At 39.0% G+C, this 26,840-nt stretch overlaps 1 protein-coding gene across 2 annotated transcripts in view; it reads right to left on the bottom strand.

Annotated features, from left to right (window-relative positions):
- LRRC8C (leucine rich repeat containing 8 VRAC subunit C) overlaps positions 1-26,840 on the bottom strand; it is a 75,251-nt gene that overhangs the window by 25,219 nt on the left and 23,192 nt on the right. The window contains exon 2 of one of the 2 annotated variants that reach the window (XM_070592376.1): positions 7,763-7,904. In XM_070592376.1, the coding sequence (XP_070448477.1) occupies positions 7,763-7,900 (138 nt within the window). In that variant the 5' untranslated portion in view covers positions 7,901-7,904. Of the gene's footprint in view, positions 1-6,308; positions 6,347-7,762; positions 7,905-26,840 lie in introns of those variants that run through there. The other variant, XM_008516085.2, reaches the window with a different exon arrangement.

The raw sequence follows: 26,840 nt of genomic DNA on the forward strand, positions 1-26,840 counted from the left end.
CTTTCTAGTTGGGAGCATTTTGTTTCCTATTTTAAAAAGTGGATACAAAACAATAATACTGAATTAATTAATTTTTTTTTACTATATGAAGACCAGATATTCCAAAACAATAGGAATTATCAAATACACATAAAAAAATGCAGGATTTTATAAAGGAAGACAGTAGCATAGGGGAAGAAGGAGCAGTGGTCATTATTCAGATTAAACAGAAGACTCCAGATATAACCTGCAAACTTACTAGCCTTGGAATTAAAACATAGTCCAACTGTCACCCCACTCCTCACCACAGGGCCCCTACGTGGCTGAGAGTCTCCAGATGTTGTCACTGTTCTCAGTGAAATGGGAAAGTAGAAACTTTGAGAGGAACCCAGTGATGGAGGAAGAGGACAAGTGGATCTGTTTGCCTGATAGGATTAGAGGATTGGGGAGGATCCCCACCCAGGGCCCTGATTAAAGAAATACGAGATCGTCCCCTCCATATCATAGGAAACCTAGTTAATACAGACCTTTAAACACAGATTTTGGTGATTTAAAAACCCAAGATCAACAACAGAGACTAAATATATGGTAAATCTCTTTTGCTTCAAATAGAAAAATAACAAATACTCTGTCAGTGCTTTATTATTTGAGGGAAAAGATGTATTATTAAACAATCAATAGGCAACATGATCATAACAATCCATTATAGTGAGAAAGAAGGAAATACTCCCTTTTTACTGCCCGGCATCGGACGGCATCAGATGATCTAAGAAAAGCATTTAGATTCATGCCTTGTGTTAACCCAAAAGGGTGAGGTGAAAGGCACTCAATATTATTCGTGTGGCCAGAAATTCACTGCACATTAAACTGTCAAAGTGACAGATGACAATACATAAAGTGCTAGAGAGATCAAAAATATCAGTTCGAATAAACCACCGTAACAAGCAAGTCCTAACTAAGGCATGTGTTTTTACTAGATGTAACAGGGATTTTGAAATAGTGTTTCTCTCACGGCCTCTACCACCGTCCCTCCAGAGAGGAGAAAGGCTGCTCTTTAAAATTATTTTCACCATCAAATGATTTTTGTTTCATATTCCCCAGACACAGTAGAATGGTGACATGTCGTGGGTACATAGAAACTTTATAAAACATATCTTAGATGAGTCTTCATTTTAAGCCTACCCATTAGTGCTGTTATTTCATCATGATTCTGAATTTTACCTTAAACAATAGGCTAATCTAAGTAAGAATCTCTGAGCCTCTACCTAGAAATTCAGATTTGGCAAAAGAAAAGATTTACTGTAAATCTCAGATAGTAGGCGACAGAAGATGGAGGATGGAGATAGAAGTGGAATTCAAGGCATATTATCAAAATGAACTCCTCTGAAATCACCCTGGAGTCTATAATTTTTACCACCTGTACTTTCCAGTGAACTGCCTGTGAGCATTTTCACCTGAAGGCCATTTACCATGGAGGAGACATTGATGGTCCTAAATCAGAGAAGCAGAAGTTAGCTTCAGTATGTACCAAAAATGAAAATGGGGTTCCACTCCAACCAACAAGCTCAGATTTCCCAAACTCTTCTCCAGTGTCATCCCCCTGGCCAGTTTGCTCCTGGTGATTGGGTTAAGTCTGCAAATATTTTTTGTAGGTGGTTTCAAGTAATTGAAATCATTCTCTTGGATTTTTTTTTCAGAAAGCAGGAAATGTCTTTCCTGTGCAGCAGTCACAGAGCAGTCCCCCAGGGCTTACAGGGGGCTTGTATCTTCCAGTTCCTGTTTCTGGTTTCTAGCTGTGAACTCTATATTTGGTAACGGCCTGCCTGTGGGCTGTTTTGGATTTGGTCATAATAAGATAACCTGGAGTCACTGAGCAGAGATCTAAAGCAATCTTATTTTTCCAGGAAGCAACATGTTGACCTTTCAAGATTTGGTCTATTTTACTGAGTGTGTTGAGTTTTTGAATAGAGATGTTTATAGCAGAAGGTTGGGTGTTTACACTATTGGTCCTTGAGGGTGTATGACTGTACAGGAATAGGATATGTACGCTCTCCTTGTTTACAATGAGTTTATATTTGTTTCTTATGTGGACTGATGTAATCTAAGGAATGCTCTTTATACGTACTTTTATTCCGTGGCAGCCTTGAAAATAGCTACTCGTTCAGAAACGCATAAATATTTGTCAGATGAGTAAGACAAGAGTGTTAGTGTTGATTCTAATCCTTCTACATCAGGGCAAGAAAGTCTCAACAACCCCCATTGATAGATAATTTCCTTTTCCCCCCAGCATTTTCAAAGCTGTATAGTGTTAGAGCTATATAAATACAATCTTTTAGGGATAAACAGATAATCAACTATTATTTGGCACTGGAAGAAGCCATTTATAAAATAGTCAAAAAGATACTGGATTACTATTTTATTGCCAAACACTGCTCTCTAATCTTACCTTAGATTTTCCTTCATCCTGTTTCGATCGCTAAGAGTTGACTTGTTTTGTAAATAAGATCAGAAAGAATGATTGCACTTCATTTTACAAAGGGAAAATGAAGGCATAAAAATATATTTTAATTATTGTAATATAACTTTAGAAATCGGAAGGGAAATCCAGCTTCACAGAGAACCTTTTGTTTTTGAAGTCATCAGTCATTAAGCCAATTTCAGAGGATTATCATAGCAGAGCTAAAATAAGAGCTTAAATTCTCCCTCTAAGGGACATTACTTTCATCTGTAGTACGGATACTGGGTGGTTTTACTTTCTTTAGTAATTTATATCATATTTTATTGCTTTTTTCTTTAATGTTTACTATAGGTTGGAAATTATTCTTTCTGTAGCAGCTATATAGTGAATAATCTTTTAGAAAATCTAAGCCGTAATTCAGAAAATTCATTTAGTAACTTTCTATTTTCCCTTTTAGTCATTTTGCACCTGTTTTTATACTTAAAATCCTGTTTTACAAGCCAAAATTTGGCCTATCTGTGTAATTGTAATGACTACATGATGTTCCATAGCACTATACACAGGAGTGAAAGACACGCTAGAGAATCAGCCTGAGATTTGAACCCTGGCTGCATCCCTCTTGGCTTTGGGACAAGTTACCTAACCTTTCAGATGAGACTTTTCTCTTGAAAAATGTGTGACTAATGTACCTCCACAGGTTCTTTCTAGGAGCTATATAAAGTACCTACAGATTCTAGCACAGGTTCCCTTACCAGTGTCACTCACTGGAAGTGCTATTAGCATTCTGGATAGGACAATTCTTCTGTTGTGCGGGAATGTCCCACCCATTGCCGGATCCCCCCTAAAATGCCATTAGTACCCATCAATGAAGGCTTTGTAAAGTGATCATATTCACTCTTTTGTTTATGCTGATTTTTTCTTCCATTCTTCTCTTTAAAATATATATTTTGGTTTTGTATATCCAATCTTTGAGACTTAGCTCAATTTTCACCTCCTCAAGTCCCTAACTTCCAGTAGCTGTGCTGACAACATCATATTTAACGCTCTTGAAGTCGTCAACCATTAAGGTGCTTACACACTGAATGGCTTACATATGTATTTCTACTGTCTTTAGACTATTACAATCTGAGGGCAGGGGGTGTATTATATTCCCTTTCAGTGTCTGGCACCCCACACAATTCCTGACATATTGCTGGTGCTCAGGGATGTCTGTGTATCGAATGGTCCACCCCATATGAATTCTGAGCCTGGTAGCCTTCGTATTCTGATGCAATCTTCCTTTGGGGAATTTCCCACTTTTTAGAACCTTGACGTCTCAGACTATACTTCGTGTACCCAGTCAACTATCATCCGTTTTCTTTTTAAGGCTGTAAGGATGAAAGAGATCTCTGTGTGAAGGGCCCAGGTTATCTGAGGAGTGGGCACCGAAAACGGGAGATAGCAGTGGTGGTGCTGGGCAGGGTGCTAAGTGGGAGGAGCCAAGAACTTCAGAACAACATAGAGACACAACCAGGTTGTGTTCCAGGAAGATGATTCTGCCCACGGTACAGGAAAACATGCCTAAGTTATGCTTGAATCCCCTCCTGCACTCACTGTGGACACATCTCCTAAATGATGTTCATTATAGACGTTTTCATAGGTACACGCTCTCGTTTTCATTCATTTTGTCCCAAGTTAACTACTAGTTTGTACAGATTTTCTCTGCTTTCTGTGTTTCTTCCTGCTATGCAATATATACACAAGAGAAAGTTTCCCTGTGCTTGTTAAGTGGATCCTACAGCAGTGCTGGGTGCCGCGGTATAGTAATAAAGTGAGACAGAAGCTTTGTCCTCCTGCTGGTCTACATCACCTCCCTCTACTATTTCCCAAACTGGCCATTCTAAATCTTTGCCTTTCTCCTCAAGGACCCTATTCCACTACTTTTCCTCATTGCCACATCCTGCTACCTCCCTCACCCTCTCGATCTCTCAGCAGATGTGTCACTTTCTACTTCACAGAAGCCACAAGGCGTAAACTCCCATGCATCCGTAGCCATTGTTTCCACTCAGGTGGAAGATGCTCCCTCCACCCCAATCAAGGATAATTCTTCTACTTGGATCCTGGGTGCATCACCTCCTTCTTACTGAATGTGACCATTCTTCACTTACCCTGAACTCCTGGGTCTTACATCCAACTGCTTACCTAACACCTCTACTTGGATATCTAACATATATCTCAAACCTAAGATGCTCAAAGACAAATTTTTTCCACTTGTTCAGGCCTAAAAATCTTTGTCATTCTTGATTTCTCTTTCTCTCTCATACATTCAATCTTTCAGCAAATTGTAGTGTTTTTCCTTCAAAATATATCTAGAACCACTGCTTCAACCCTGGTCAAGCCATCTGATTAGTGTCTGGATTATTGCACTAGCCTGCTCCCATCCTTGTGCCTACACTGTATTCTCAACAGCTGGCTAGAGTGGTCTTAGTAAAACCTAAGCCAGATAATGACAACCCTCTGCTCAAAATCTTCCAAACATGTCCCATCTTACTCAGAGCAAAGCCAAAACCTTTACAGTGGCCTCCAAGGCCCTACATGATCCGGTGGCTGTTGCCTCTCAGGCCTCATTCTTTTGCTCTCCTTCCCCTCACTCACTCTGCTCTGGCCCATCTGCCTCCTTGCTCTTCCTTCAACATGCCCAGGATACCCCTCCTTGAGGCCTGTAACATCACCAGGGTTCTTTCTAGGTCCAACTCAACATTCAGACTTAGAAGATTATCATAACCTCATTTGCACCAGAATCACTTAGAAAGATAGAGGATTGGAGTTACAGCGTGCCAACAAGGAAGCATCAGGCTTTCTCCCTTTGGGGAAATCTTCACAACTGTGTGTGCAGTGGTCCACACTGCTGCCCAGGAGCTAGTCTCTCCCTGAGCCTCTCCTCCCTGGATCATCTCAGGTATAAGGAGTGGAGATCCAGGTGGGTTCTGGACTTCCCCTGGCTTAAACATCTTATGCTCCAAAGGAGCCAATATCTCTTATAATTCAATACATATATCTTCCATGTGTCAAGGGACATGTCCACAAGTGTCACCACAATGACAGAAGTCCCATGGTAGGGCTTCCCACCAGGCGTTTATCATCATTCTCCCAGCCCAGATGCAGTTGGCCAATCAGCAGTCATTTTATACCATAAGCAATGTCGCCTAGCAACACAGTAACGTTCTACCTTTATCTGGTCTCTAGGGAAACAGAGCTAAAAAGTTTGGAAAGCCAAATGTCAAATTCTCCTGCAGAAGGAGAAGGGCCCTATGAACCTTTGTCTATGTGTCCCTGGCTGTTGCTGTTCCCTCTGGCTGGAAGGCTCCTCCCAGACATCTGCACAGCTGGCTCCTGCACCTCCTTCAGTTCCTTAGTCAAAAGTCACCTTCCCAACAAGGCCTTCCCAGGCCACCCTATTTGAGAACTGCAACTCCTAATCTCAGCTGCTGGGACCTCCGACCATCCTCGTATGCTTTATTTTCTTTCTGATTGTGCTTATTACCTTCTAACATATGTAATTTACTAGTTGATTTTGCTCATTTTGCTTGTTTTTACAATAGAATTTATGCTCCATAAGGCTGTGATATTTATCTTTTATTTTTTCCTCCTGTATTGAGATTCTTGGCACCCAGAACAGTGCCCGGCACACAGTATGTTCTTCAACAACTATTTGTTTTATTTATGAATGAATTTATGCCTTCTCTTTCAAACTCTAGTTTTTCATTGGCATCCTTTTTTTGGTGGGGTGGGGAAGGGCAAAATATTTTCAGCCTTCAACATGGTATTAAAGATCAAGAACAGGGACTCTGGGGACAAACTGTCTGGGTTTCAATAAGGGTCTGCCACTCACCTTGGGAGATTTTCCTAACCTCTCTGTGCCTTCGTTGTTGCATCTGTAAATGGGGAGAATTATAGTACCTACATGTTAGGGTTGCCATGAGGATGAAATGAGTTAAATATGTGAAAAGTATTCAGAAGAGTGCCTGACACATAGGAAGCACTATGTGTTAACTATTATTACAATCAACTTTACAAAGGGCTGTCTTTCCACTCTGCACCATTTCTAGCTATTTCTCTCTCTTCCTAGCTCTTCTTCCTCTCAGCTAATCTACTTGAAAGTCACATCTACTCCACAGCCTTTGCTTTAATCTCCATTCACCGAAACAAAGATTTCTAATGACCTAGTTGCTATTTTTCTCTCATTAGTCTGTGAGTTAGTTGTATAGCCTGCCATCACTGATGCCACCTGCCTTTGACTTCTGAGCCCCTCATCTCGCCTGGTTTCCACCTGCCTTATAAGCTGCCCCTTCTCAGTCTTCTTCAGAGGCACCCCTTTTTCCTTCATTCACCCTCTAACGTTCTTCCAGACGTCATCTCACTGGCCACATTCTCCTTGGGTGATTCTGTTCACAGGCATGGCTTCAACTCCCACCCTCTGACACCCAATGAGTGTCATAGTCATCACACCCAATTGGCAGTTTCCCAAAGATGTCGTGTTCTTTGTCATCCATAACTTAGAGCTTTCTCTCCTCTTCCTGGCATGAACTTCCATCCCCAGCTCCCTCTCCTTGACTAACTTCAGTTGGTTCTCCAAGTTTTAATACAACCATCGCCTTTTCTCTGTTCCCAAGCCAAGTGCTCCTCTGCACTCCCTTAGTGTGTTATGGATGTCTCTATCACAACACAACACAACCTTTTCTAGTTGCTTGTTTGTTTAGTTTTCCCCTAGAAATGAACTGCTTATAGGTATATATGTCCTCAAAGTATGGTGCCTGGCACACAGCAGGTATGCAAAAAAAAATCTGGATTCAATATATGAATATATAGCATCTATAGCGAATAAATTTTGATAGGGATACATTTTAATTCAGAACTAAACATTGGATAAAATAATGATATCTCATCAAAATGTTAGCTCTTCCAGAAAATCTTATCGGGGTAAGTATAAGCAAATAAGAAAAAGTTTCATTTTGCCAATATAAATGGCACTGTGGATATGTATTTTATGTAAAGCTAACTTTGAAAGATAATGGACTCGCTCTGATGTTAGTGACATCAAATGTTATTTGACTACAGTCAACTGCTGTTTGGGCTCAGTGAAATCTTACAAGTACAGTATTTAACTTACTAGGAAAGTTCAGTAAAAATGTGTTTTTGTGCTCCCTGCCATGATTGTAAACACCATACACAAGTAGAGAAGAACAACCAATATTTATATGGTTATAAGTCACAGTCAGCTCTCTGAAGAGGTTTCGCATAGTGTCTTGCTCTGGCTCCCATTGGGACAGGAGTCTAGGCACCTACCTGTAAAGTACATCCAAACACACCGATCATCAGCATGGCCACCGAAAGGTAATCGGTGAACACGTCCCACCACGGTTTCAGCACCCGGAAGGCAGGCTGCTGCTCAGAGAACTGCCGGAATTCTGTCACCGGAATCATGTTTCTGAAAAAGGAGAGATCACTGGGGAATTAATTTATCTTCATGCACAACCTACTGCATTGTTAACAGCATTGAAATGCTGCTTCAACCCACCAGAAACACTGTTCTGAATTAGTCCAGGAGCTGTCACAGCTCATCGGTGTTTTAATAAGCCATTGAATTTTTTCCACCAGTTGAGGAAATAAGAAGCTCCACATGTAAAAGGCGAGTATCTTTACTGAACCATTGTCCATTAAGCAGCTTCCCTTTGTGTTCTGCATGGACCAGGAGACCGTGACCAGAACAGTGCCTTATTTTCTAGACTTTCCCTTCCCCTAAACAGTACACAAAGACGCCAGGAAGACCAGAGCCCATCCTTTGAAATGTTTTTGCTGTTTATCTTACCATCTTGGGTTGTTGCTTTAAACTGCTCTTTAAAGTGTATTCTCAGCATTGGTTTGTGTTAATTATTTACTGAGCCCTATTTATAAAGCATTTTCCTTGTTCTCTGGGGAAGGTAAGTGACTTTGCCATATGGCCCTTGTCCTGTAAGGGAGACAATCTCACTGGTGGTGGGGCTTCATTTTTTCTTGCCCTCCTCCCTTTTCTTATTCCCTTGATTTCTGTAACTTGATTTCTTTATTTCCTGTACTCCTCATATTTCACTGTGAACCTCAAATTATCCTGATTTTCTCCTCTGAGAAATCAGTTTGCCCTGGAAACTCCTACCTCTATCTAGACGACAGGAGATAAATGAAGAGTGTGCACCTCAGGCTCTGGGGAAAGAGGCGCCTCCTTTTCTTAGTCTGCATTCTCCTTTCTCACCGCTCAGTCCCACTGCCTTTATTATGATCCAGGACTCCAAGTTAACCATCCTGCCGCTGCGAGAAGGAATATACTTTCCTTATTTTACGGCAACAAATAAGGGTGGCCAATGAGGGCCAAAAAGAAATTTCGCTTCCTTCTGCCATTTTTGGATCAAATAACTAACCTCTCCACATCTGTCCTGATTATTGAGTCCTACTTAAAGAGCAAAGGAAAGGCTACCTTTGCTGCTTATTCTTGCAAGGCGTGTTTCTTTCCTGGCCTGCCTTCCTGGTACTGAATTAAGGGCTGTACAATAAACAGCCCAAGGAAAAGTAAAGCCTCTTCTCTGAGTCCACTGGTGGGTACCTGTGGAAATGATTACAATGCTTTCCATTCGGATTTGCTGCTTTACCTGACTTCTTCTTAAGCAGTAATTTGTCTTCCTTTTGGATTTTTTCCTTAACACAATGTTGAAAATTCAACTGCTTGGTGCTGCTCTCACCTGTGACCTTCCTATTTGACATCTATGCAGCATTTGATACAATTTTCTTATTGTACCAAAACACAACTTTCTTAAATCCATTCTGTTACTACCACTAGGCTGCAAGCTTCTTGAAGGCAGAACCTATATGTTATGCTTATGCGTGTTCTTAAAACATGTTGCAGGCAAGCCACACAAGCTAAGTAAATAACTTTGCATATTCCTAGTATCATTAACGTTTCAGACTAGTTCAAAGTTTGATTTTCCTTACACTTCAAAACCTCTTTTCTTCTCAACGAATCATTACAACAATCTCACTGCCTTAAATGTTTTCTCATCATGGTTGTTCCAATCACAGTCACAGACAGGCACCAGCTCGTCTTAACCTCCAACTTCTGCAGAAACTATTGTCTTATTCCGTTTTGCATCCCCATCACTTACCACAGTGTCTGGCAAATAAGAGGTCCTGAACAACTGTTTACTGAATAAATGAATGAGTGAATTCAGATCCTCATTCATGGAGCGCTGCTTACCCAAATCAGATGTGGGGTGACCCTAACCAGCTACAGTGACAGCACTAAGTACAGCGCCTGTGCTCTCTTCTGCATTCTTCGACAGATTTGGTTGGTGTCTCCTTCATGATAAGTTCCTGGACACCCTGGAGGGAACTGGGCTTGTTCTTTGAAGCGAGGAACAATTTCAGGAATAAAATGCACCAATGTAGGGCAGTGCTTCTCTAACTTTTTGATCTCAGGATCTCTTCATCCTCTAAAATGGAGTAAGGACTTCAAAGAACATTTCTATGTGGGTTATACCTATCAATATTTACCATATTAGAAGTTAAAACCAAGAGATTTAAAAAATATGTAATAACACTTAAAAATAGTAAACTCATTCCATGTTAACATCAATTAGATTATTATGAAAAATAACTATGTTCTCCAAAACAAAAAAAAATTATGAGAATAATGGCATTGTTGTACATTTTTGCATATCTCTTTAACATCTAGTTTAATAGAAGGTAGCTGGATTCTCATATCTGCTTCTGCATTAATCTGTTGCAATACGTTGTTTTGACTGAAATTTATGAATCAGATATGTAGCTGGAAAAGGAGTATCTTAATAGCTTTTTCATATAACTGTGGATATTAGTTTTTGATAATGTATCAAACTGATTTGGTTAGTTGCAATATGGAATTGAAAAACTGTATCAATGAACTTTTCAAACTCCATGATATTAAAACTCATTTGTCCATCTCGCACTTTGAATGGATCTTTTACCCACACATGACTTTGTAACATTAAGCACTGGTCATCTGGAAAACATCAGATGTTGAATTTTTTCACGGAATTATCCAGATCTTCCAAATGTTGACAAATTATACCAATAAATCACATTCATTACTATCACCACTGCTTTCATCAGCAACGTTTTTAAGTAATGGGAAACTATCAAACTCATGGTGGTGGAATCCAGTTTTCCAAAATTTTAATCATCACTTGAAAGTTTGAATTTTATTTCTGGCATCAAATATCAGTTGTTTTCCTTGAAGTCTCAGGCTTACTTCATTCATTTTGAGAAAATACTTTCCACATACTCAAGTCTGAATAATCAGCTGCTTTATTCAAGTAAAAATTATGTAATATGATAAAGTAGCTACTCAACTTTCAACTCAATAAGAACTCTCCTTTGAGACGCCCATGGTACTCGGGAATGGAGCAGAAGAGCTCAGCGTGTTCTTCCCTTCACCACACAGTGTGTTAATACAATAGGTAGTCAAGTGTTGAGAGTTACTAAAATAATAATTTTTACTGCTTCAATGAGGACATTAAATGAAACTGGCATTTTTTTTTAAAGATGTAAGTTTATGCCAATGAAGAATACAATCTCTACAGAACAGTCTGGCGCCTCTATCTTGATTCACACTAAGGTGCCTTACACACCACTGGTTTAGCACCATCAGTGAAAAAGGCAAAAAACATCTTAGCATTAAAAAATAGTTTTGACCTTGTGGACCCCCTAAAAAGGTTTAGGCTACCAGGTTTCCATGAACCACACTTTGAGAACCACTGAGGTAGAGGCTCTCGCCTTGAAAAAGCAAAGGCGTGCACACTCATAATGGGTGAGGTTTTCCAAAGGCTTGGCTCAGTTGCCTTCATAGGCTTCATTCTCTTACTATGGAAAATAAAGACAAACTAAGGAACTTAAGTATCATTTACTGCTTCCTAACACTGGCACAGCCTAGTTAAGATGGTTTGTTAGAGAAACAGCTGGTCAAGATGACACAGCTTTTTAGAGTTATAACTCAATGCCTACTACACTTAACCTCTTCGACAGATGTATAATATACACACAGATGTATACTACACACACACACATACACACAAACTTTAATGTTTTAACATATCACGAGGCTCAAAGCCAATATCCAGTACAGCATTAATCCTAGGAATTATTTTTGATATAGCAAAAAGGAGGAGGGGGTAGGTAAAGGAGAAGTTGACTAAGAGATTTAGATGCTTGCTTAATTGAAAAAAGTTTTTGCATTCTTCTTTCACAAATTTCAGCACCTCTGAAAGTCATGCATTACGGTGACTACACTTGACTTCTCTTTCTTTATCATTGTAGTTTCCAAGTGATTTGTGACCATTTCAAGAGTTATTGTTTCAAGCTGAATAATAAACTGCCAGGTTTGAATAGTTTTTTGCCCTAAATATCAATCAGGATAATTATATTTATATTTAAATTTTTTTCTATTTTAAAAATGTAAATGATTATATTTCTTCAAACTCTAATTTCCAACTTATTATGTAAGACTTTAGTTTACCTAATTAAATGATGTCTTTGGAAATATGGCATTTCAAATTCAATCAAGAGAGTCTGGCATCCTAATTAAAAATATATATACTTTTACAATTTGTTATATCTTTGTCTCTGTGTCCTTTTGCAGAAATCCATGTGCATTTCCTTTATTAAAAAGACATTTCCAAAAGTCATTTTAATGGCTCCATTATCTACAAAACTTTACCTCTCAAAAATATCATATCATGTAATCCTTTGGTAAAGAACATTATAGAATTAGTTGCAAACCCAGAGTTTCTTATTTCTTTCATTCATTTGGCTCTTTAATCAATCTGTCTTCCTCTCTCAGGAATTTTAATATCTTCTTCTTCAGAATTAATTATAAAGAACAAATTCTACTCTATTAACCTATGACTTTACGAATATCAAATTTATTCTACTTTGATTCAAACCTGATTGTTAACACTGTTCTCCAATGGCTATCAGGCTAACATCTGCTTTGTTCCACATTTTTCTGGCAGTCCTAAAATGGCGTCACCTTTAGACAGAACAGCATACACCATTCAAGGGAACAAGGCCCAATTCCAAATGATAACAGGTATCATGTCAGTAACATGGTGAGTGAGCCCTTGCAAAAATGAATTTAAAAATTCAATAATTCCTGAGCACATGAAATATCAATTCTACAGAAGAGAAACCCACATATGTTGTTCATCTATGTTGCTAAATCTAAAGGTCAATTCTCACCCTCACTTTATTTGCTCTATCAGAAGCACTGGTATAATTTGATCATCCTTCATTTGACTTTCAGGACACCACAGCTTTTAAGTTTTTCTCCTACTTCCCTGGCTGTTCTTTCTTTAACTCCTTTGCTGTTTCCTACTCTTCTCCCTGACCTTTGACTTCAGTGTGCCCAGTGCTTAGTCTTTGGTCCTCCTCTCTTCTCTGTCATTCATCCCTTGGTGATCACATCCAGTTGCAATGCTTTAAATAGCATCTTTATTAAACACAAATTCATATCTGCATCCAGACTCACGGACCCAAATGCCTACTTGACATTTCCATTTGGATATCCAATAGACACGTTAAACTCAGTATGTCCCACACCAACGCCAGCTCCATCCCTTTATCCCTACCTTCCTCATTGCCAGCAAAGCCCTGTTCTTTTTGCAACTTGCCTATCTCAGTTGATGGCAACTCCATCTTTCCAGTTGCTTACGCCAAAAATCTTGGAGTCATCCTTGATTCTTTGTCTCTTACATCCCACACCCAATCTGTCAAAAAATACTTATTGCATTCCTTAATGTATTGTCGGTCTCCTTCTACAAGAATGTAAGTTTCATGAAGGCAGGGACTTTCCTTTCAGTTCTATTTTGTATATTGATGTAACCCAACTACTTAGAAAACAATGCTTGGCATATAGTAGGCACTCAATATTTGCTGAATAAATTAGTGAATATATAGTAACTTCAATGAAGAAAGGCGGGGACAATTGTCTTCCATTTTAGAAATAATAATTGTAAAGGCAAAGTGTGTGTCTGAGTAACGTCCTGAGAGGAAGATCCCACAGTGCTGGGCCAGGACATTAGCAAAGCTGAGGCTGGGATAGAGAAGGAGTGCGAGGAGGAAAAGCCCTGATTTATGTGTGGGTTCTTCTCAGCTGTACCCAAAGGCTCTATAAATCGAAATAAAGTCATCAGGATGTGCTCAAAACATCAACTTTAAAACAAACTGATTTTCCTCTAGCTGTGCAAAGATGGAAATAAAAAGCAGGAGAAAATGCCGAATTTTCCAGTTACATAAAAATGATATCTTTCTGTCTTGGGAGGGCATGACTCTAGATTGTGTTTTACTCTGTAGTTGTGGTAGACATGACAAAATATTTCTAGAAAAATCCACTGAAGAAAACCATAATTATATGGTTCTATAGAAATACATTTAATTAAAAGAAAATCATAAAATGGGTTGTAAAATGTCAGAACCTGAAAGGCACTCCAGAGGTCATCCAGTCCATAACTCTCATTTTATGAGTGAAAAACTTGAGCCAGGAGAGATTGGGTGAGATGCCCAAGGAATACAGCTAATGGCAAGCCAGGACTTTTAACCAAATCTTACCCCTTCCTCTGCAGCTCTTAGTTAATGCTACATCATGCTGATTCCAATGTAAAGAATCTAAAATATACTAAGAAGCAAATAGTTTAAATAGAATTTCTCTTATACTCAATTTCTCTTTTCATGGCCCTATTTGATGATATAAAATAAAAAATAAACTGTTATTAATACATGTAAATGATTCTTAAGCCATAGTGTTCTTATAGCCCCATAAACAAGAACTTTAAACTCAGAAGGAATCCTGAGGCAAGTTGAACTTACAACATAATGGGTACTTCTGTACTATCATCTCCTTGGATATTTCCATGATGTCATATGTTAAATTAATGGCCCAATCACATTATTTCAAAAATATTCAAATTGAGCTTAGCCTGTTTTTCTAAAGGTGGTGGTGGTGGGGAGCAAAATTACTCCTACCTAGCAATTCTCATTCTCTCTTAACCAAAGAAGATATTATACCTCTTCCTCATTACACCTTTCACATATTTAAAGAAAAGTCCCTTTAATAACTCTGCTTCAGGCTGTACCTCTCAAGGTCTTACTTTGCGTGCTAGTTTCAACAGTTATCTTTATGCTAGTCATAAGCTTTCGAGTCCACTAAAACTTTGTTACATATTATGATCAGTAGTGATTTTTCTCTCTCACAAGCATAGATTACTTTCATTTACTCATGCACTTGCTATTACATAATTATGAGAGTGTAAGATATGTCAGGCCCTGTGCTAGGTGCTGGGGAAATGGAAGTGAACAAAACAGACCAGGTGCCTCCCCTCGCTCACATGCAGTCTCATGGGAGAACGTGTGTTAAAGAAATTTCTATAAAAGCATGAATTGTAACTGATCTGCTTTGTATATGTGATGGACTATTGCTGCCTATGCCAAGGGTGCATGTAAAGAGGTTGTTATTTCTATTTCACTGAAGACAGGGTTTATATCTTGTTTATCTCCTCATCTTCTAGGAAACAACAAAATGCCTTAGAAGAGACTCTCAATGAATATTTGTTACATTAAACTAGGCCTAAACATACACACACTCACACACAGATTCACACACTCAATTGCACATTTTGTAGTAAAGACTAAACTCTTCTTTTATGTTATTGTCCTCTGTTATAGTTTGACACTGCAATAAACAAAAGACTATTATCACACAGCTTCACATTATAAATAATGATTATTCAAAGAACATCCACTACTGAAGAGAGTGTTTGAGAAGAGGAAAAAGGTCAGGAATAATTTATAATTTCAAAGTTAAGGATCACTGAAATTTTAATGCACATTGTTCTGTCACTAGTGCAAAAGAGGATGTCGATCGATAATGACTTCTTAGGTTTCAGCTTGTACTCGATGGCCAAATTTTGTGACTCCCTTATCAGAACGTTACCTTATTAAGAAACAAGTGACCGAAAACAGATCCAAACATGAAAGTCTTGCTTACAATATAACGGTTTGGAATACTGCATTTCTAAATCTTGGTGAGATCTTAAAAGAGGGCTTTGATTTCTTTGGGATTTTTGTCAAAGACTTTCATCTGCATTTATATGACACTAATAATTATTTAATGATTATTCTGTACATTTTAAGTAAATGTGAACTCAGAAATCTTTTTTAGGGGCCAGCCCCATGGCCAAGTGGTTAAGCTTGCGCACTCCGCTTTGGTGGCCCAGGGTTTTGCTGGTTTGGATCCTGGGTGCAGACATGGTACCACTCATCAGGCCATGCTGAGGCGGTGTCCCACATAGCACAACCAGAATACACAACCACGTACTGGGGGGGCTCTAGGGAGAAGAAGAAGAAGAAGAAAACAAAAAGAAGATTGGCAACAGTTGTTACTCAGGTACCAATCTTTAAAAAAAAAAATTTCTAAAATGAGGCTAAATTGTGATCTATAGTCTTTTAAAAACTGACGATAAAATATTTTCATCAAATGTTACTCATTCTGTCCCTCGTCTTTGTTACTCTGGACACACCTAAAGTCTCCCTGAGAAATACGGCTTCAGCCCTCCACATCCCACTGGTCTCCCTAGTCGTCTCTTCTTCCATTCTGTTTCCATCTGCTCTAAACCAGGAACAGTCTTCCAGGAGGTAGAGTGTATACTAAAACCTCCACTGCCCCCAAGAGGGTTCTAAACCCTCGAAAAGACTGTGTGTTTCCTCTCAAACTCTCAATGTTATTCAAATGTGATTTAGACAAGGTTTCAGTTCATCTTACCAGTCTCAACCTCCAAAAACTAAGCCTAGGATCCAAGTCAGTAAATTTGTAATGATTGATTGGAACACTATTTCTCTCTTCCTTCAATGGACAAAAAGAGACAGGTTGATCTCCAATTCAGTTTTACCCCTTGAGCAAAGAAAGCACCATAGTTCTAGGCAGCAGACATGCGTGAACATAGAGTGCAGGCCAGAAAATCCAGACGAAACAAGTGCCAGCTGAGCCATCTACCTGGAAGGCTGATTCCTTTCTGAGAAAAGGATAGCAAGGAGAAGAAGGTGGAGAAGACAGGAAGACTCCTGCCCTACAGAACAGTAAAACTAAAGGTTCTTGTTTATTTGTCACTTCTGGAGTTTTGAGTAGTCTGAAAAGGCAAGGGTCACCTTTTATTTCACATTGCTATCTCCAGGGCCTAAAATAATCAATTGTTTGTCGAGTTAAATATCCAATGACTCTATGGGATGAAAGTTGCCTTTTGTGTTCCAACAGGAAATTTGGCTTGTTTTACAAACACCTTTTCACAAACATTGATAGACTGGTCCTTATAAAAGCAGAGTCAACCAAAACTGTGACAGGACAGCTAAGGCAACGTATCAAACACTTTCCCACTAAGCTTTTTTCTTAATGTGGTAAAATTTAAAAATTGAACTATGTTAAATACAATAACTAGAAAACAAAGTAACACAACTCAGGGAAGAGATTGGTGTTTAACGTGAGAGATTGACAGACTAATGGATTTATAGTCTGACCATTTTTATCGCCCCTCTTATTAAACTCATCTTCATAGGAATATACCATTTAAAATTTCCATTTAAAGATTGGCAAGGTTTGATAATAGCAGAAAAACATTTAACTGCTGAGCAGTTCTCTTTGGGGCTTTTCAAGAAGGTTGTTCTCAACAAGTCAGCTCTTGGTTTGTCCTTCCTGTTGGATGTGCTCAGTGAAATCCATGATGGAAGGAAGTTCAGGTCCTCCACTCTCCAGGAAAAAACAACTCTGCAGAAGGAAATCAACACCTACCGTACTTTTATTGTCAGAATATTAAAACTGACATGAATACACCTACAAATTAGAATATTAGGTTTTTGTCCATCCAACCAATAAATATTTAATGTAAAGCTTTGCGCCTATAGGAAAAATATTTTTTGGGTTTGGCTCTAAATTTAACATACTGATTTAATGGCAATCTTTTCCAAGTTAGACGTTATATGAGTTCCCTCTTCCAACTCTTATTTTCTCATGCAAAGGTAAACAAAATCCAATGTGAGGATATTCAATACTCCTAGAGTCTCGCATTCTAGAAGCCGAGGGAGGGCATACAAGATTTCTTTATATGAAGGCTTTAGGAGAATATGGTCAAAGGCCACTTGCCTCTCAGACCTAGACTGTGCCAAAAGTCTAAATGAAAGAAATGCTTCAGAAATATGAATCAATTTATCCAAATACATCTATTTCTGAAGATGATCTGTTCTTTAGTTAAAAAACCAAAAAAACTACCCTCCTCATCACCAAAAAGCAATAGTGAAACTAGGTGATACACATTACATGATTGCCAAGGTCAAGTGATCTGTGTGGCTCTTGAAAAGTCACTACAAAGGAGACACAAGCAATAGTGGCAGGGCCTTGTGGTGCTAATCCTACAACTGGAATGTTCTTTCAATCCCCCTTGCTTTGCAGACTCCTAAGCATCCTGCAGACCTTGGCTCTAGCACCTGACCTTTGCTCAGGGAAGCCATCCTTGATCTCCTGACTAGGTCAAATCCAGCACCGCAGGCTTTCATAGCACTGTGGACCTCTCTGGATGGCCCTGTCACAGTCACCATTTTCCATTCATTTATACAGTTCTTGAATTAGTGTTGGTCTCCACTGTTTTCCCCACACCTAATAGTCTTTGGCACATGATAGGTGCTCAATATATATTCACCAAATAAATGGATAATTAATTAAAAACAAAGTTACAAGAATAGTCTAAGTGTGAGATTGCAGACTTATTCATTTGAATACTTTGTCAGCAAAAAGAACATAGAGGAAAAAATTTAGGGCTCATTAGCCAACTTGGAGTAAGACCCAAAGCAGTGCCATCTTCATAGACAAACTGTATAGTATTTTGAAATTGTTTACTTGCAGTTGCTATTATTAGCAAGAAAGATGGCTTGGGACCAGATGAGGTCTTCATTAGAAAACTACCCCACAGATATTGAGATCCCTGCCAAGTGTATTTTTAAAGATGGTTGAAAGACTTAGAAAACAAGATACTGAAGCCCAACAATGTATCAACTTGCACGGGCATCTAGTTATCTAAAGATGGTTTCAGAAGTCATTTTGTTCAGTAACTTCATCAGTAGGATGAAAAGGTCAGCTGGGGACACTTGCAAGGAGCAAAACTAGTTCAAGAGTTGTTAAATTGGGAGGTTTGAACTATAAATCATAAATACTGAAAAACTGTAGAAAGGTCATAGGAATTTATTTAAAAACTTAGCTATTCCAGGAAAAACAAGGAAGAAACAAGGAAAAACTTACTTTTAAAAGTCAAATATTTCAAAGCTGAGCGATCTTAGGAAGTTCTCAAGTAAAAAGGGCTTTAGGAATGAGAGGATGATCTTTTGGGTAGTGTAGGGCCAAGGGAAAAGACAAAAGTTCATGGAGCAACTGGGGGGACTTGTTTTTTTAATTTGTTCTGTAATATTTGATCCTATTTTCAGATAACCGATGTTAAAAACTTAACAGGCCAATGTTTTAGGGATCTGAAAATGGTTACACAGACATAAATTATTTCTGCAAAAACAAAATAAATGTCCACCCAACAGAGAAACAGAAATTGGTGGAAAGGTAAGTTGGTTCCTTTCTACTCAATGTCCTTAGATATGAGGAGGGCCAGTGTTGGAATTCTTGTGGGAAAGAAGTAGGATTTGGGGAAATGAGGTGGAGAAAGCCATAGGATCTTGATCTACCCTTGGTCTTTCTCTTCCAGAGACCGAGAGAGGGATAAATTATTATTGGAGATAGCGACCCCAAGAGCACACAGTTTTTCAAGGATAGATGCAGTCTCTTTGAAAAGCTTTATATTCCTAGCACCTGGTACAGTGCCTGGCAACTTTATGCATTCTTTCTATAAGTACTAGAGTAGCTTTTCTCTGGAAGGTAGTGAGCTCACTAATGTGGATATACCAGTGAGTAAGACAAACATAATCCCTATCCTTATGAACCTTACAGTATGGTGGAAAGACAGATAGTAAATAATTACACACAACCATTTAATGACAATTGTGATAGGTTATGATGAAGTGGAAGTTTAGGAAACTCTCATAGTACACTCGGTACTTGAGCTCCTGGGGGCAGCTCTTGAGGAAGTGCTTTCGGAAGAGATGTCTGCATGGAAATATGAAGTATAGGTAGGAATAGTTATCTAGGGAAAGTGGTGTCCAGGGCCAGGAGAACATTCCAGGCAGAATGAAAGATCTGCTATGTGATGGCTTTTTGTTCCCCCTTTGAGATGTATTTTGCCCTCCATTGCTCCTTATAAATTTTTTGTTTCTGTTCATTTTGAATAAGGTTGGATCTGATATTTTCTGTCTCTGGAGACATAAGGGTAGGGGAGCCTAAATGGGTCCAGATTCTCTGAGACAAAAGAGGGCAACAAGTTACATGTTCTTAGACTGAAGTGGCAAATAGTCACCTAGACTCATCAAGAGTCTTTTTCTAAGATATGTGTGAAAATTTACCCAAAACAACCTTTTTGTAGAAGCACATAGACCTTAGCAGCTTCACCTTGTGCCCTGCTGCTAAACTCCCTTCTAAAACACGTGGACCAATCTCCACTGGAACTCCTGGATCACCCCCACAGGATCACTCAACCCTTTTGTTAATTCAGTGTAAAGATGCTGCAAAGTTCTGGCTGAGTAGCCCATGTTTGGTACTGAATTCACAAAATTCTCATCACAAGTAGTAAATGTTGTTCTAGAATTTCAGTGGGCCAGTCACCACTGGTGAGGGGGCTGTTTAGTGATTTCCTGAGACTGAACACAGGTGGCAACTCTGAGGGCCAGTCTGCTCCTCTCCTCTGCATCTGTCCACACGTGCCAGCCTGCACTAGTGACCTTCCTCAAAATGCAGTTTCCTTAAAAACTGACTTCTGAGTTACACACAGGAAATTCAGCCTTTGGTCAGAGGATAGTCTCCTTTGGCCTGTTTTTTTGTTTTCTCCCTTTCTTCTTCCCTCTCTTAGATATATCCTTCTTCCTTCCTTTTCCTTCTTCCTCTCTCTCTCCCTCTTGCAGCAATTGTTATTCAACTACTATGTGTCAAGTACTAAGGAAAAAAAGATAAATAAGAAGCTACAGTTGAATATATGGTAACAGATCTGTAAACAAGGAGACTCAAAATGTTGTATCCCTGCTCTTTGCTTCTCAGCTGTTTACATGGGTTCAAACCCAAAGGGTTTGTGTGAGCCACACCAGCACTGGGAAAGATGCAAGACAACTGGCCACATGACCCCTGCAGGTAGTTTGCCAAGAGACCTGCCAGAGAAGGACAGATAGAACACCAAGCACGAGGTTGCTCCAGGATGAAGTAAAAATGAAAATGGAAATAAATAGGTATCTTAACTTTCACAATTTGAACTTAGAAGCAGAAAAGATTGGGATAGATATTTTGATAAATCCCTTGCTATACAAACTCTTGCAACTTACTTTTCAAAACCCAAGAACCAAATAGATTTGAATAAGAGATACTATTTATTCGATATTTCCATCCATTCTTTCTTTTTTTAATTAAGACACAATTGCATATATAATTGTATAAATGTAACATGATATTAGTTTTAGGTGTACAACATAATGATTTGACATATGTATATGTGTGAAATGATTGCCAGAATAAGTTTAATTAATATCCATCATTACATATAGTTATAAATTTTTTTCTTGTCATGAGAACTTTTAAGGCCTCTCTTAGCAACTTTCAAATATCCAATACGGTATTGTTAACTTTGGTCACCACGCTGTACACTACATCCCCAGGACTTATTTGTCTTATAACTGGAAGTTTGTACCTTTTGACCATCTTTACCCATTTCACCCACTCCCTACCCCTGCCTCTGGTAACCACCAATGTGTTTTCCATATCTATGAGTTTGGTTTTTTTTTTTTTTTTTAGATTCCACACATAAGTGAGATCACACAGTATTTGTCTTTCTATGTCTCACTTATTTCACTTAGCATAATGCCCTCAAGGTCCATTCATGTTGTTGCAAATAGCAGGAGTTCCTTCTTTTTTACGGCCGAATAATATGGCATTGTATATATATGTACTCCACGCTTGCTTTATCCATTCATCAATCAGTGGACACTTAGGTTGTGTACATGTTTTGGCTATTGTGAATAATGCTGCAATGAACACGGAGGTGCAGATATCTTTTTGAGTTAGTGTTTTCATTTTCTTTGGGTAAATACCCAGAGGTGAAATGGCTGGATCATATGGTAGTTCTATTTTAATTTTTTGAGGAAACTCCATACTGTTTTCCATAGTGGCTATACCAATTTACATTCCCACCATAAGTATACACAAGAGTTCCCCTTTTCTCCACATCATCTCCAACATTTATTTCTTGTTTTTTTGATAATAACCATTCTAACAAGTGTGAGGTGATATTTCATTGTGGTTTTGAATTGCATTTCCCTAATAATTTGTGATGCTGAGCACCTTTTCATGTACTTGGACATCTGTATATCTTCTTTGGAAAAATATTTATTCAGATCCTCTGCCCATGTTTTAGTCAGATTGCTTTTTTTTTTTCTATTGAGTTGCATGAATTCTTTATATATTTTGGGTATTAACCTCTATCAGAAATATGATTTGCAAATATTTTCGCCCATTCCACAGGTTGCCTTTTCATTTTGCTAATGGTTTCCTTTGCTGTACAGAAGCTTTTTAGTTTGATGTAATCCCACTTGCCTATTTTTGCTTTTGTTGCCTTTGCTTTTGGAGTCAAATCCAAAAATAATCATTGCTAAGACTGATGTCAAGGATCTTACCCCCTATATTTTCCTGTAGGGGTTTTATGGTTTCAGGTCTTATTTGTTTGCCTTTAATTCATTTTGAGTTGATTTTTGTGTATGGTGTAAGACAGCGGTCCGGTTTCATTCTTTTGCATGTGGCTGTCTAGTTTTCCCAACACCATTTATTGAAGAGACTATCCTGTCCCCATTGTATATTCATCCATTATTTCTTAAATGGGCATTTTTTTCTGGGGAGACGGCCCATCGCTCTTTTCTAATCTGCAGTGGGATTTGTGATTCCCCCAGATACTTAACAACTACACCAATAGTACATGGGCTATTATGACTATACAAAAGCAGAAAACATCGGTCTAAAGAAAGCAGCTGAAGGAATTAAACTAGAAAAAAAATTGTAAGAACATGAATGAGGCAGCATGAGGGTATAACAGCTTTAAAGGTATCAACTTCAAAGAGAAAATGAAATTACTTGGGTTGCCCTAGTAACACCAAGATGAAATGTGGAAGTGAAAATGCAGGATTTAACAATAAGAAAAACTTCTTCAGCACTAAGGTCTCTCACAACATGGAATGAGCTTTGCCATGGCAACAGGCAAAAAACATGTAAACAGATTAAATAAAAAATCTCCAAGGGAATGGAAGCACAGCATTGAGGACTAAGCTGATCTAATAAACATTCTCTACCGTTCTTTTTTTTAACTCACAGAATTAAGTGGGGGAGGGTAAGGGTCTGCAGGGACTAAATGAGACTTTCTTCAGTGATATGATTTTAAATGATTTTCAAAGTTCAGCTTTATATATTACTTCCACCCAATTTTCCCCAAATGGTATAGAACTTCCACTCATTCTAGAGCTCTGGTTTTATTATAGGAAAAGGCAAAGGAAACAAGTAAACAAACATAAGGAATACGTTCCATTTCTATGCCCAATCTCTACTTTTTTGGAGGAGCTATGTCCCTGCTGATTAAGGCAAGAGCAGACATTCCTCTTCATGTAGTACGAGAACATGAAAGTATTACCGTAGTATTAACAATGGTTAGCAGTGAAGTCGGAGTGCCGGAGTCTGAATCCTGGCTCTGCCACTGCTGAGCTGGGTGACCCGAAGCAGGTTATTTAATCCTGCTGTTTCCTCATCTTTAAAATGGGGAAAAGGATAGTATCTTCCTTCACAAGGTTGTTGGGAAGTGTGTGAGATGATTGTGGTAAACACTAATTGCAGTCCTGGGGAGGAAATTAGCACCAATATACGCAGCTACCAAGTTATCAATAGAGCTAGCAATCACATTTGATAAGCGCGGTAGGGAGTTTACCATTAAGAATAAGAATTCCTTGGTGTTTGGAGCTTCAGTTCTAACTTGAGGCATCACACTAAAAAATTATTCTTTATAAAAACAGAGGAAACACACTTTGAAAGAATCATTTTTGTTAAACGGGAGAGGAAAGATATTACAATGAACATTTAATGTGATTGTGCCTACGAAATGCCAGGCATTAAACATGTTATCTGTTGAGCTTCCACATTAAACCCATGAGGCAGGTATTACCTTTGCTCTGCTGAAGAGGAAATGTGCGAAGAGAGATTAAATAATTTCTCCAAGGCTACAAAGCCTGTGAATGGCACAGCAAAACTTCCCTTTCAAGTCTGTCAGATTCCAAGGCCCCAGCTCATTCCACTTCATGAGAGAAATTCTTTTAGTCTCTGACAAACTCTGTCATGGGAAATTCAGCCTTGTCATCCATTGGCAAAAACATCTACGTGGGGAGTTGGCTATCTGAGGACTGAATTCAGGGCAATCATATTTGCGATTTGCATACTCTTGCCTAAAATCTGGCACTGAGAGAGAAATCCAGTCTGAGGAAAGATCTTTCTAAAGGTTATAAAGGACTCAGCTTCTCTCCATAAAGGAGTAATTGGTATGGGATTTACTCTTCTATCGTAAATAGCTAGCAAAACAGAATTTTACCAGGGCCACAGAAGGTCTTTTATTTATATTCTTGGTTATACCTATTTTCCGTGTGATGCTAAACGCTCGAGTGGAGAAGGCAATCCCAGGTTTTACACTGTTCCCATTTCCTTTAGATTTCCAGGAACTCAGTGCAGTGAAACAGCAAGAACCTTCTGTGCTGAGAATTTGAATACCGGGAAACATATACCAAGTTAAAATAGAAGGACAGTGACTGCTTACATCCTTTTTATTGTTCTTGTTCAAATTAATTTGGTCAAGACACTAACTATTAACCATTTCTTGACCCTAGAAAATTATCAGAATCTCTTTTCCCTGATGTTTCAGCAGAGTGTTTTGCTTTATTGCAGATAGGCCCACAAAGAAGATTAGTTTTTCTAAAAAATTGTTCAAACGTTTACCGTCATTTTAAAATTAGGACTCTGCCTTTCTGGCTTCCCCATCCAGGTCCCACAGTATTTCCAGAGGCAGGGAATAGAAAATAGGTGAACTTTATGTAAAAGATTCCCATGGGTACCTAAAGTCTCTTTCCAGTCCATGGGGCTACAGCCTTCGTTCTGCCAAGTAACTACTTCTTGGTGGTAAGATAGATCCAAACACAGTGGACCACTCTGACGTTGCAGCTCTTCTAGGGGAATCTGACTTACAAGGTGCTTTCACATCAGCCTGACTTCCAGGGCTCACATTTCCTTAGCTGCAATTTTCTTCATATCATCAAATACCGCTCTACAGATGTTTCTGTTACTGCTCTGCTTTCCTCCTTCTCAAGTTTTCCCCAGTATAAGTAACTCATGGTCTTTCCGATGGATCTGAGGTGGGATTTCAGAGAGAGGGAGATGACACCAAGATTTTTGACGTGAGAAACAGAAAGGATGCAGTTACCCTTTACTAAAGGGAGAGGGAAGAGCAGGTTTGGGCAGGGGAGATGAGGAGTTTGGTTAGAGACATGTTTAAATCTGAGATGTCCATTAGGCATCCAAACAGAGGGGCACCATAAACACTGGATCGCCTAGGTTAGAGTTAGGAAAGACTTGGACTAGAGATATAAATCTGGGAGTTGTCAGAGAATAGGAAGTGGTTAAAGCCATGAGACAGGACGCAATCACTTAGGAAGTATACAGAGAGAAGAAAACTACCTAAGGACTTCTTGCAGCAAGAAGCAGTTTCCCACCACGTGTGGGATCGATATACTCTCTCACTTCCTTTAGGTTTCTGTGCAATCGTCATATTATCAGAGACGCCCTCCCTGGTCACTCTATTAAAAATATTAATACTAACTTGCCATCCCCCCACCATCCCAGCATTCCCTTTTTCATTCACCTAAGTTACTTTTCTCAACAGCATTATCTTTATCAGATGTACTTTGTTTGCGTTTACTTGTTTACCTGTGTTTTTGTCTGTCAGCTGCGTTATAAGCTAAGTTCCACAGGAAACAGGGACTTGGTTTTTTCCCCTCCTGTCTCCCAGAGTGCAGAACAGAGCCTGACACATAAAAAGTACTCAATAAATAGTTGCTGAATGAATGAAAAATGAGTGTGTACTTGTTCTGAAATTCTCCCAGTTGATAAAAATGTATAACAGAAATATTTCTGTGAATACCAGAATTTAGAGTTAGGGGCACCTAGTTTTAAGGAAGAGAACCACCAGATTTCTTTTGCAACACACTGCATTTTCTCCTGATGCCTGTGTTCTGCTTAGGGGCAGAGGGGAAGCAAAGATGGCGTGAAAGGCCACCTGGGAGGTGTATGTGGGGGTTGAAGAGGAAAATCTTTCTTTGCCTGGTTTAGGGAGTTGGGAGAAGAAAGACGGGAGAGGAGTGGGAAAAAAAGCCACCCTTCCAGGGACCTGCCACTGAATAAGGCAAAGACGGCAAGAACAGTGGGGCAATAGTGATCGCTGATAGTTTGGGTCAAAATACTCAGTGGCAAATGACTAGCAAGGCATAAGTGCAGAAAAATAGGAGGGTGGGCAGTTATGGTGGATCAGAAGTAGAACAAATCAGTAATGTCATTCTTTAAAAAACGCCGTTGTACTGAATTTGTGGAGGTCGAAAGCCAGAAAGTTAACTTTTTGCTATGACTAGCATTATTTGGGTCCCTTACTGGAGTTTGAGGCTCTATCTTTTATGACTAACATGGAAAAATATTAGATGGACACATTTAAGAGCAACAAATTCTATATTCAAAACCACAGGTTTTCCCCACTATCTGAAAGTTCGCTTTATGAACTTTTACTTTTATGAAAGACCTATATTAGTAACTGTTTTTGCTCACTGAAAGAAATCTGAAGGTCTTTCACTTTTATTTTAAAAAAGGCAAAAAGGGAAAATAGCATTCAGCATTTGTTTTGCAGTAAGCTGTTATAGAGGCTAAGCAGTCAGACATACTGTGGTATCTCAAGCCTTCCACATCAGCCACAGCAGACCACGAACCTCGATCTTCCACAACAAGGCAGGCAGGCAGAGAAGGTGTAGACATTAGTGACCTGCCTGCCCTAATGGATTCAGACAACGACGAGACGTTAATAGATGACCCTCTTCCTCTCTCTCCTACACTCTAGTCTCCTGT

This window comes from Equus przewalskii, chromosome 24 (assembly GCF_037783145.1).
Source record: "Equus przewalskii isolate Varuska chromosome 24, EquPr2, whole genome shotgun sequence".
In the NCBI taxonomy this organism is placed as follows: domain Eukaryota; kingdom Metazoa; phylum Chordata; class Mammalia; order Perissodactyla; family Equidae; genus Equus; species Equus przewalskii.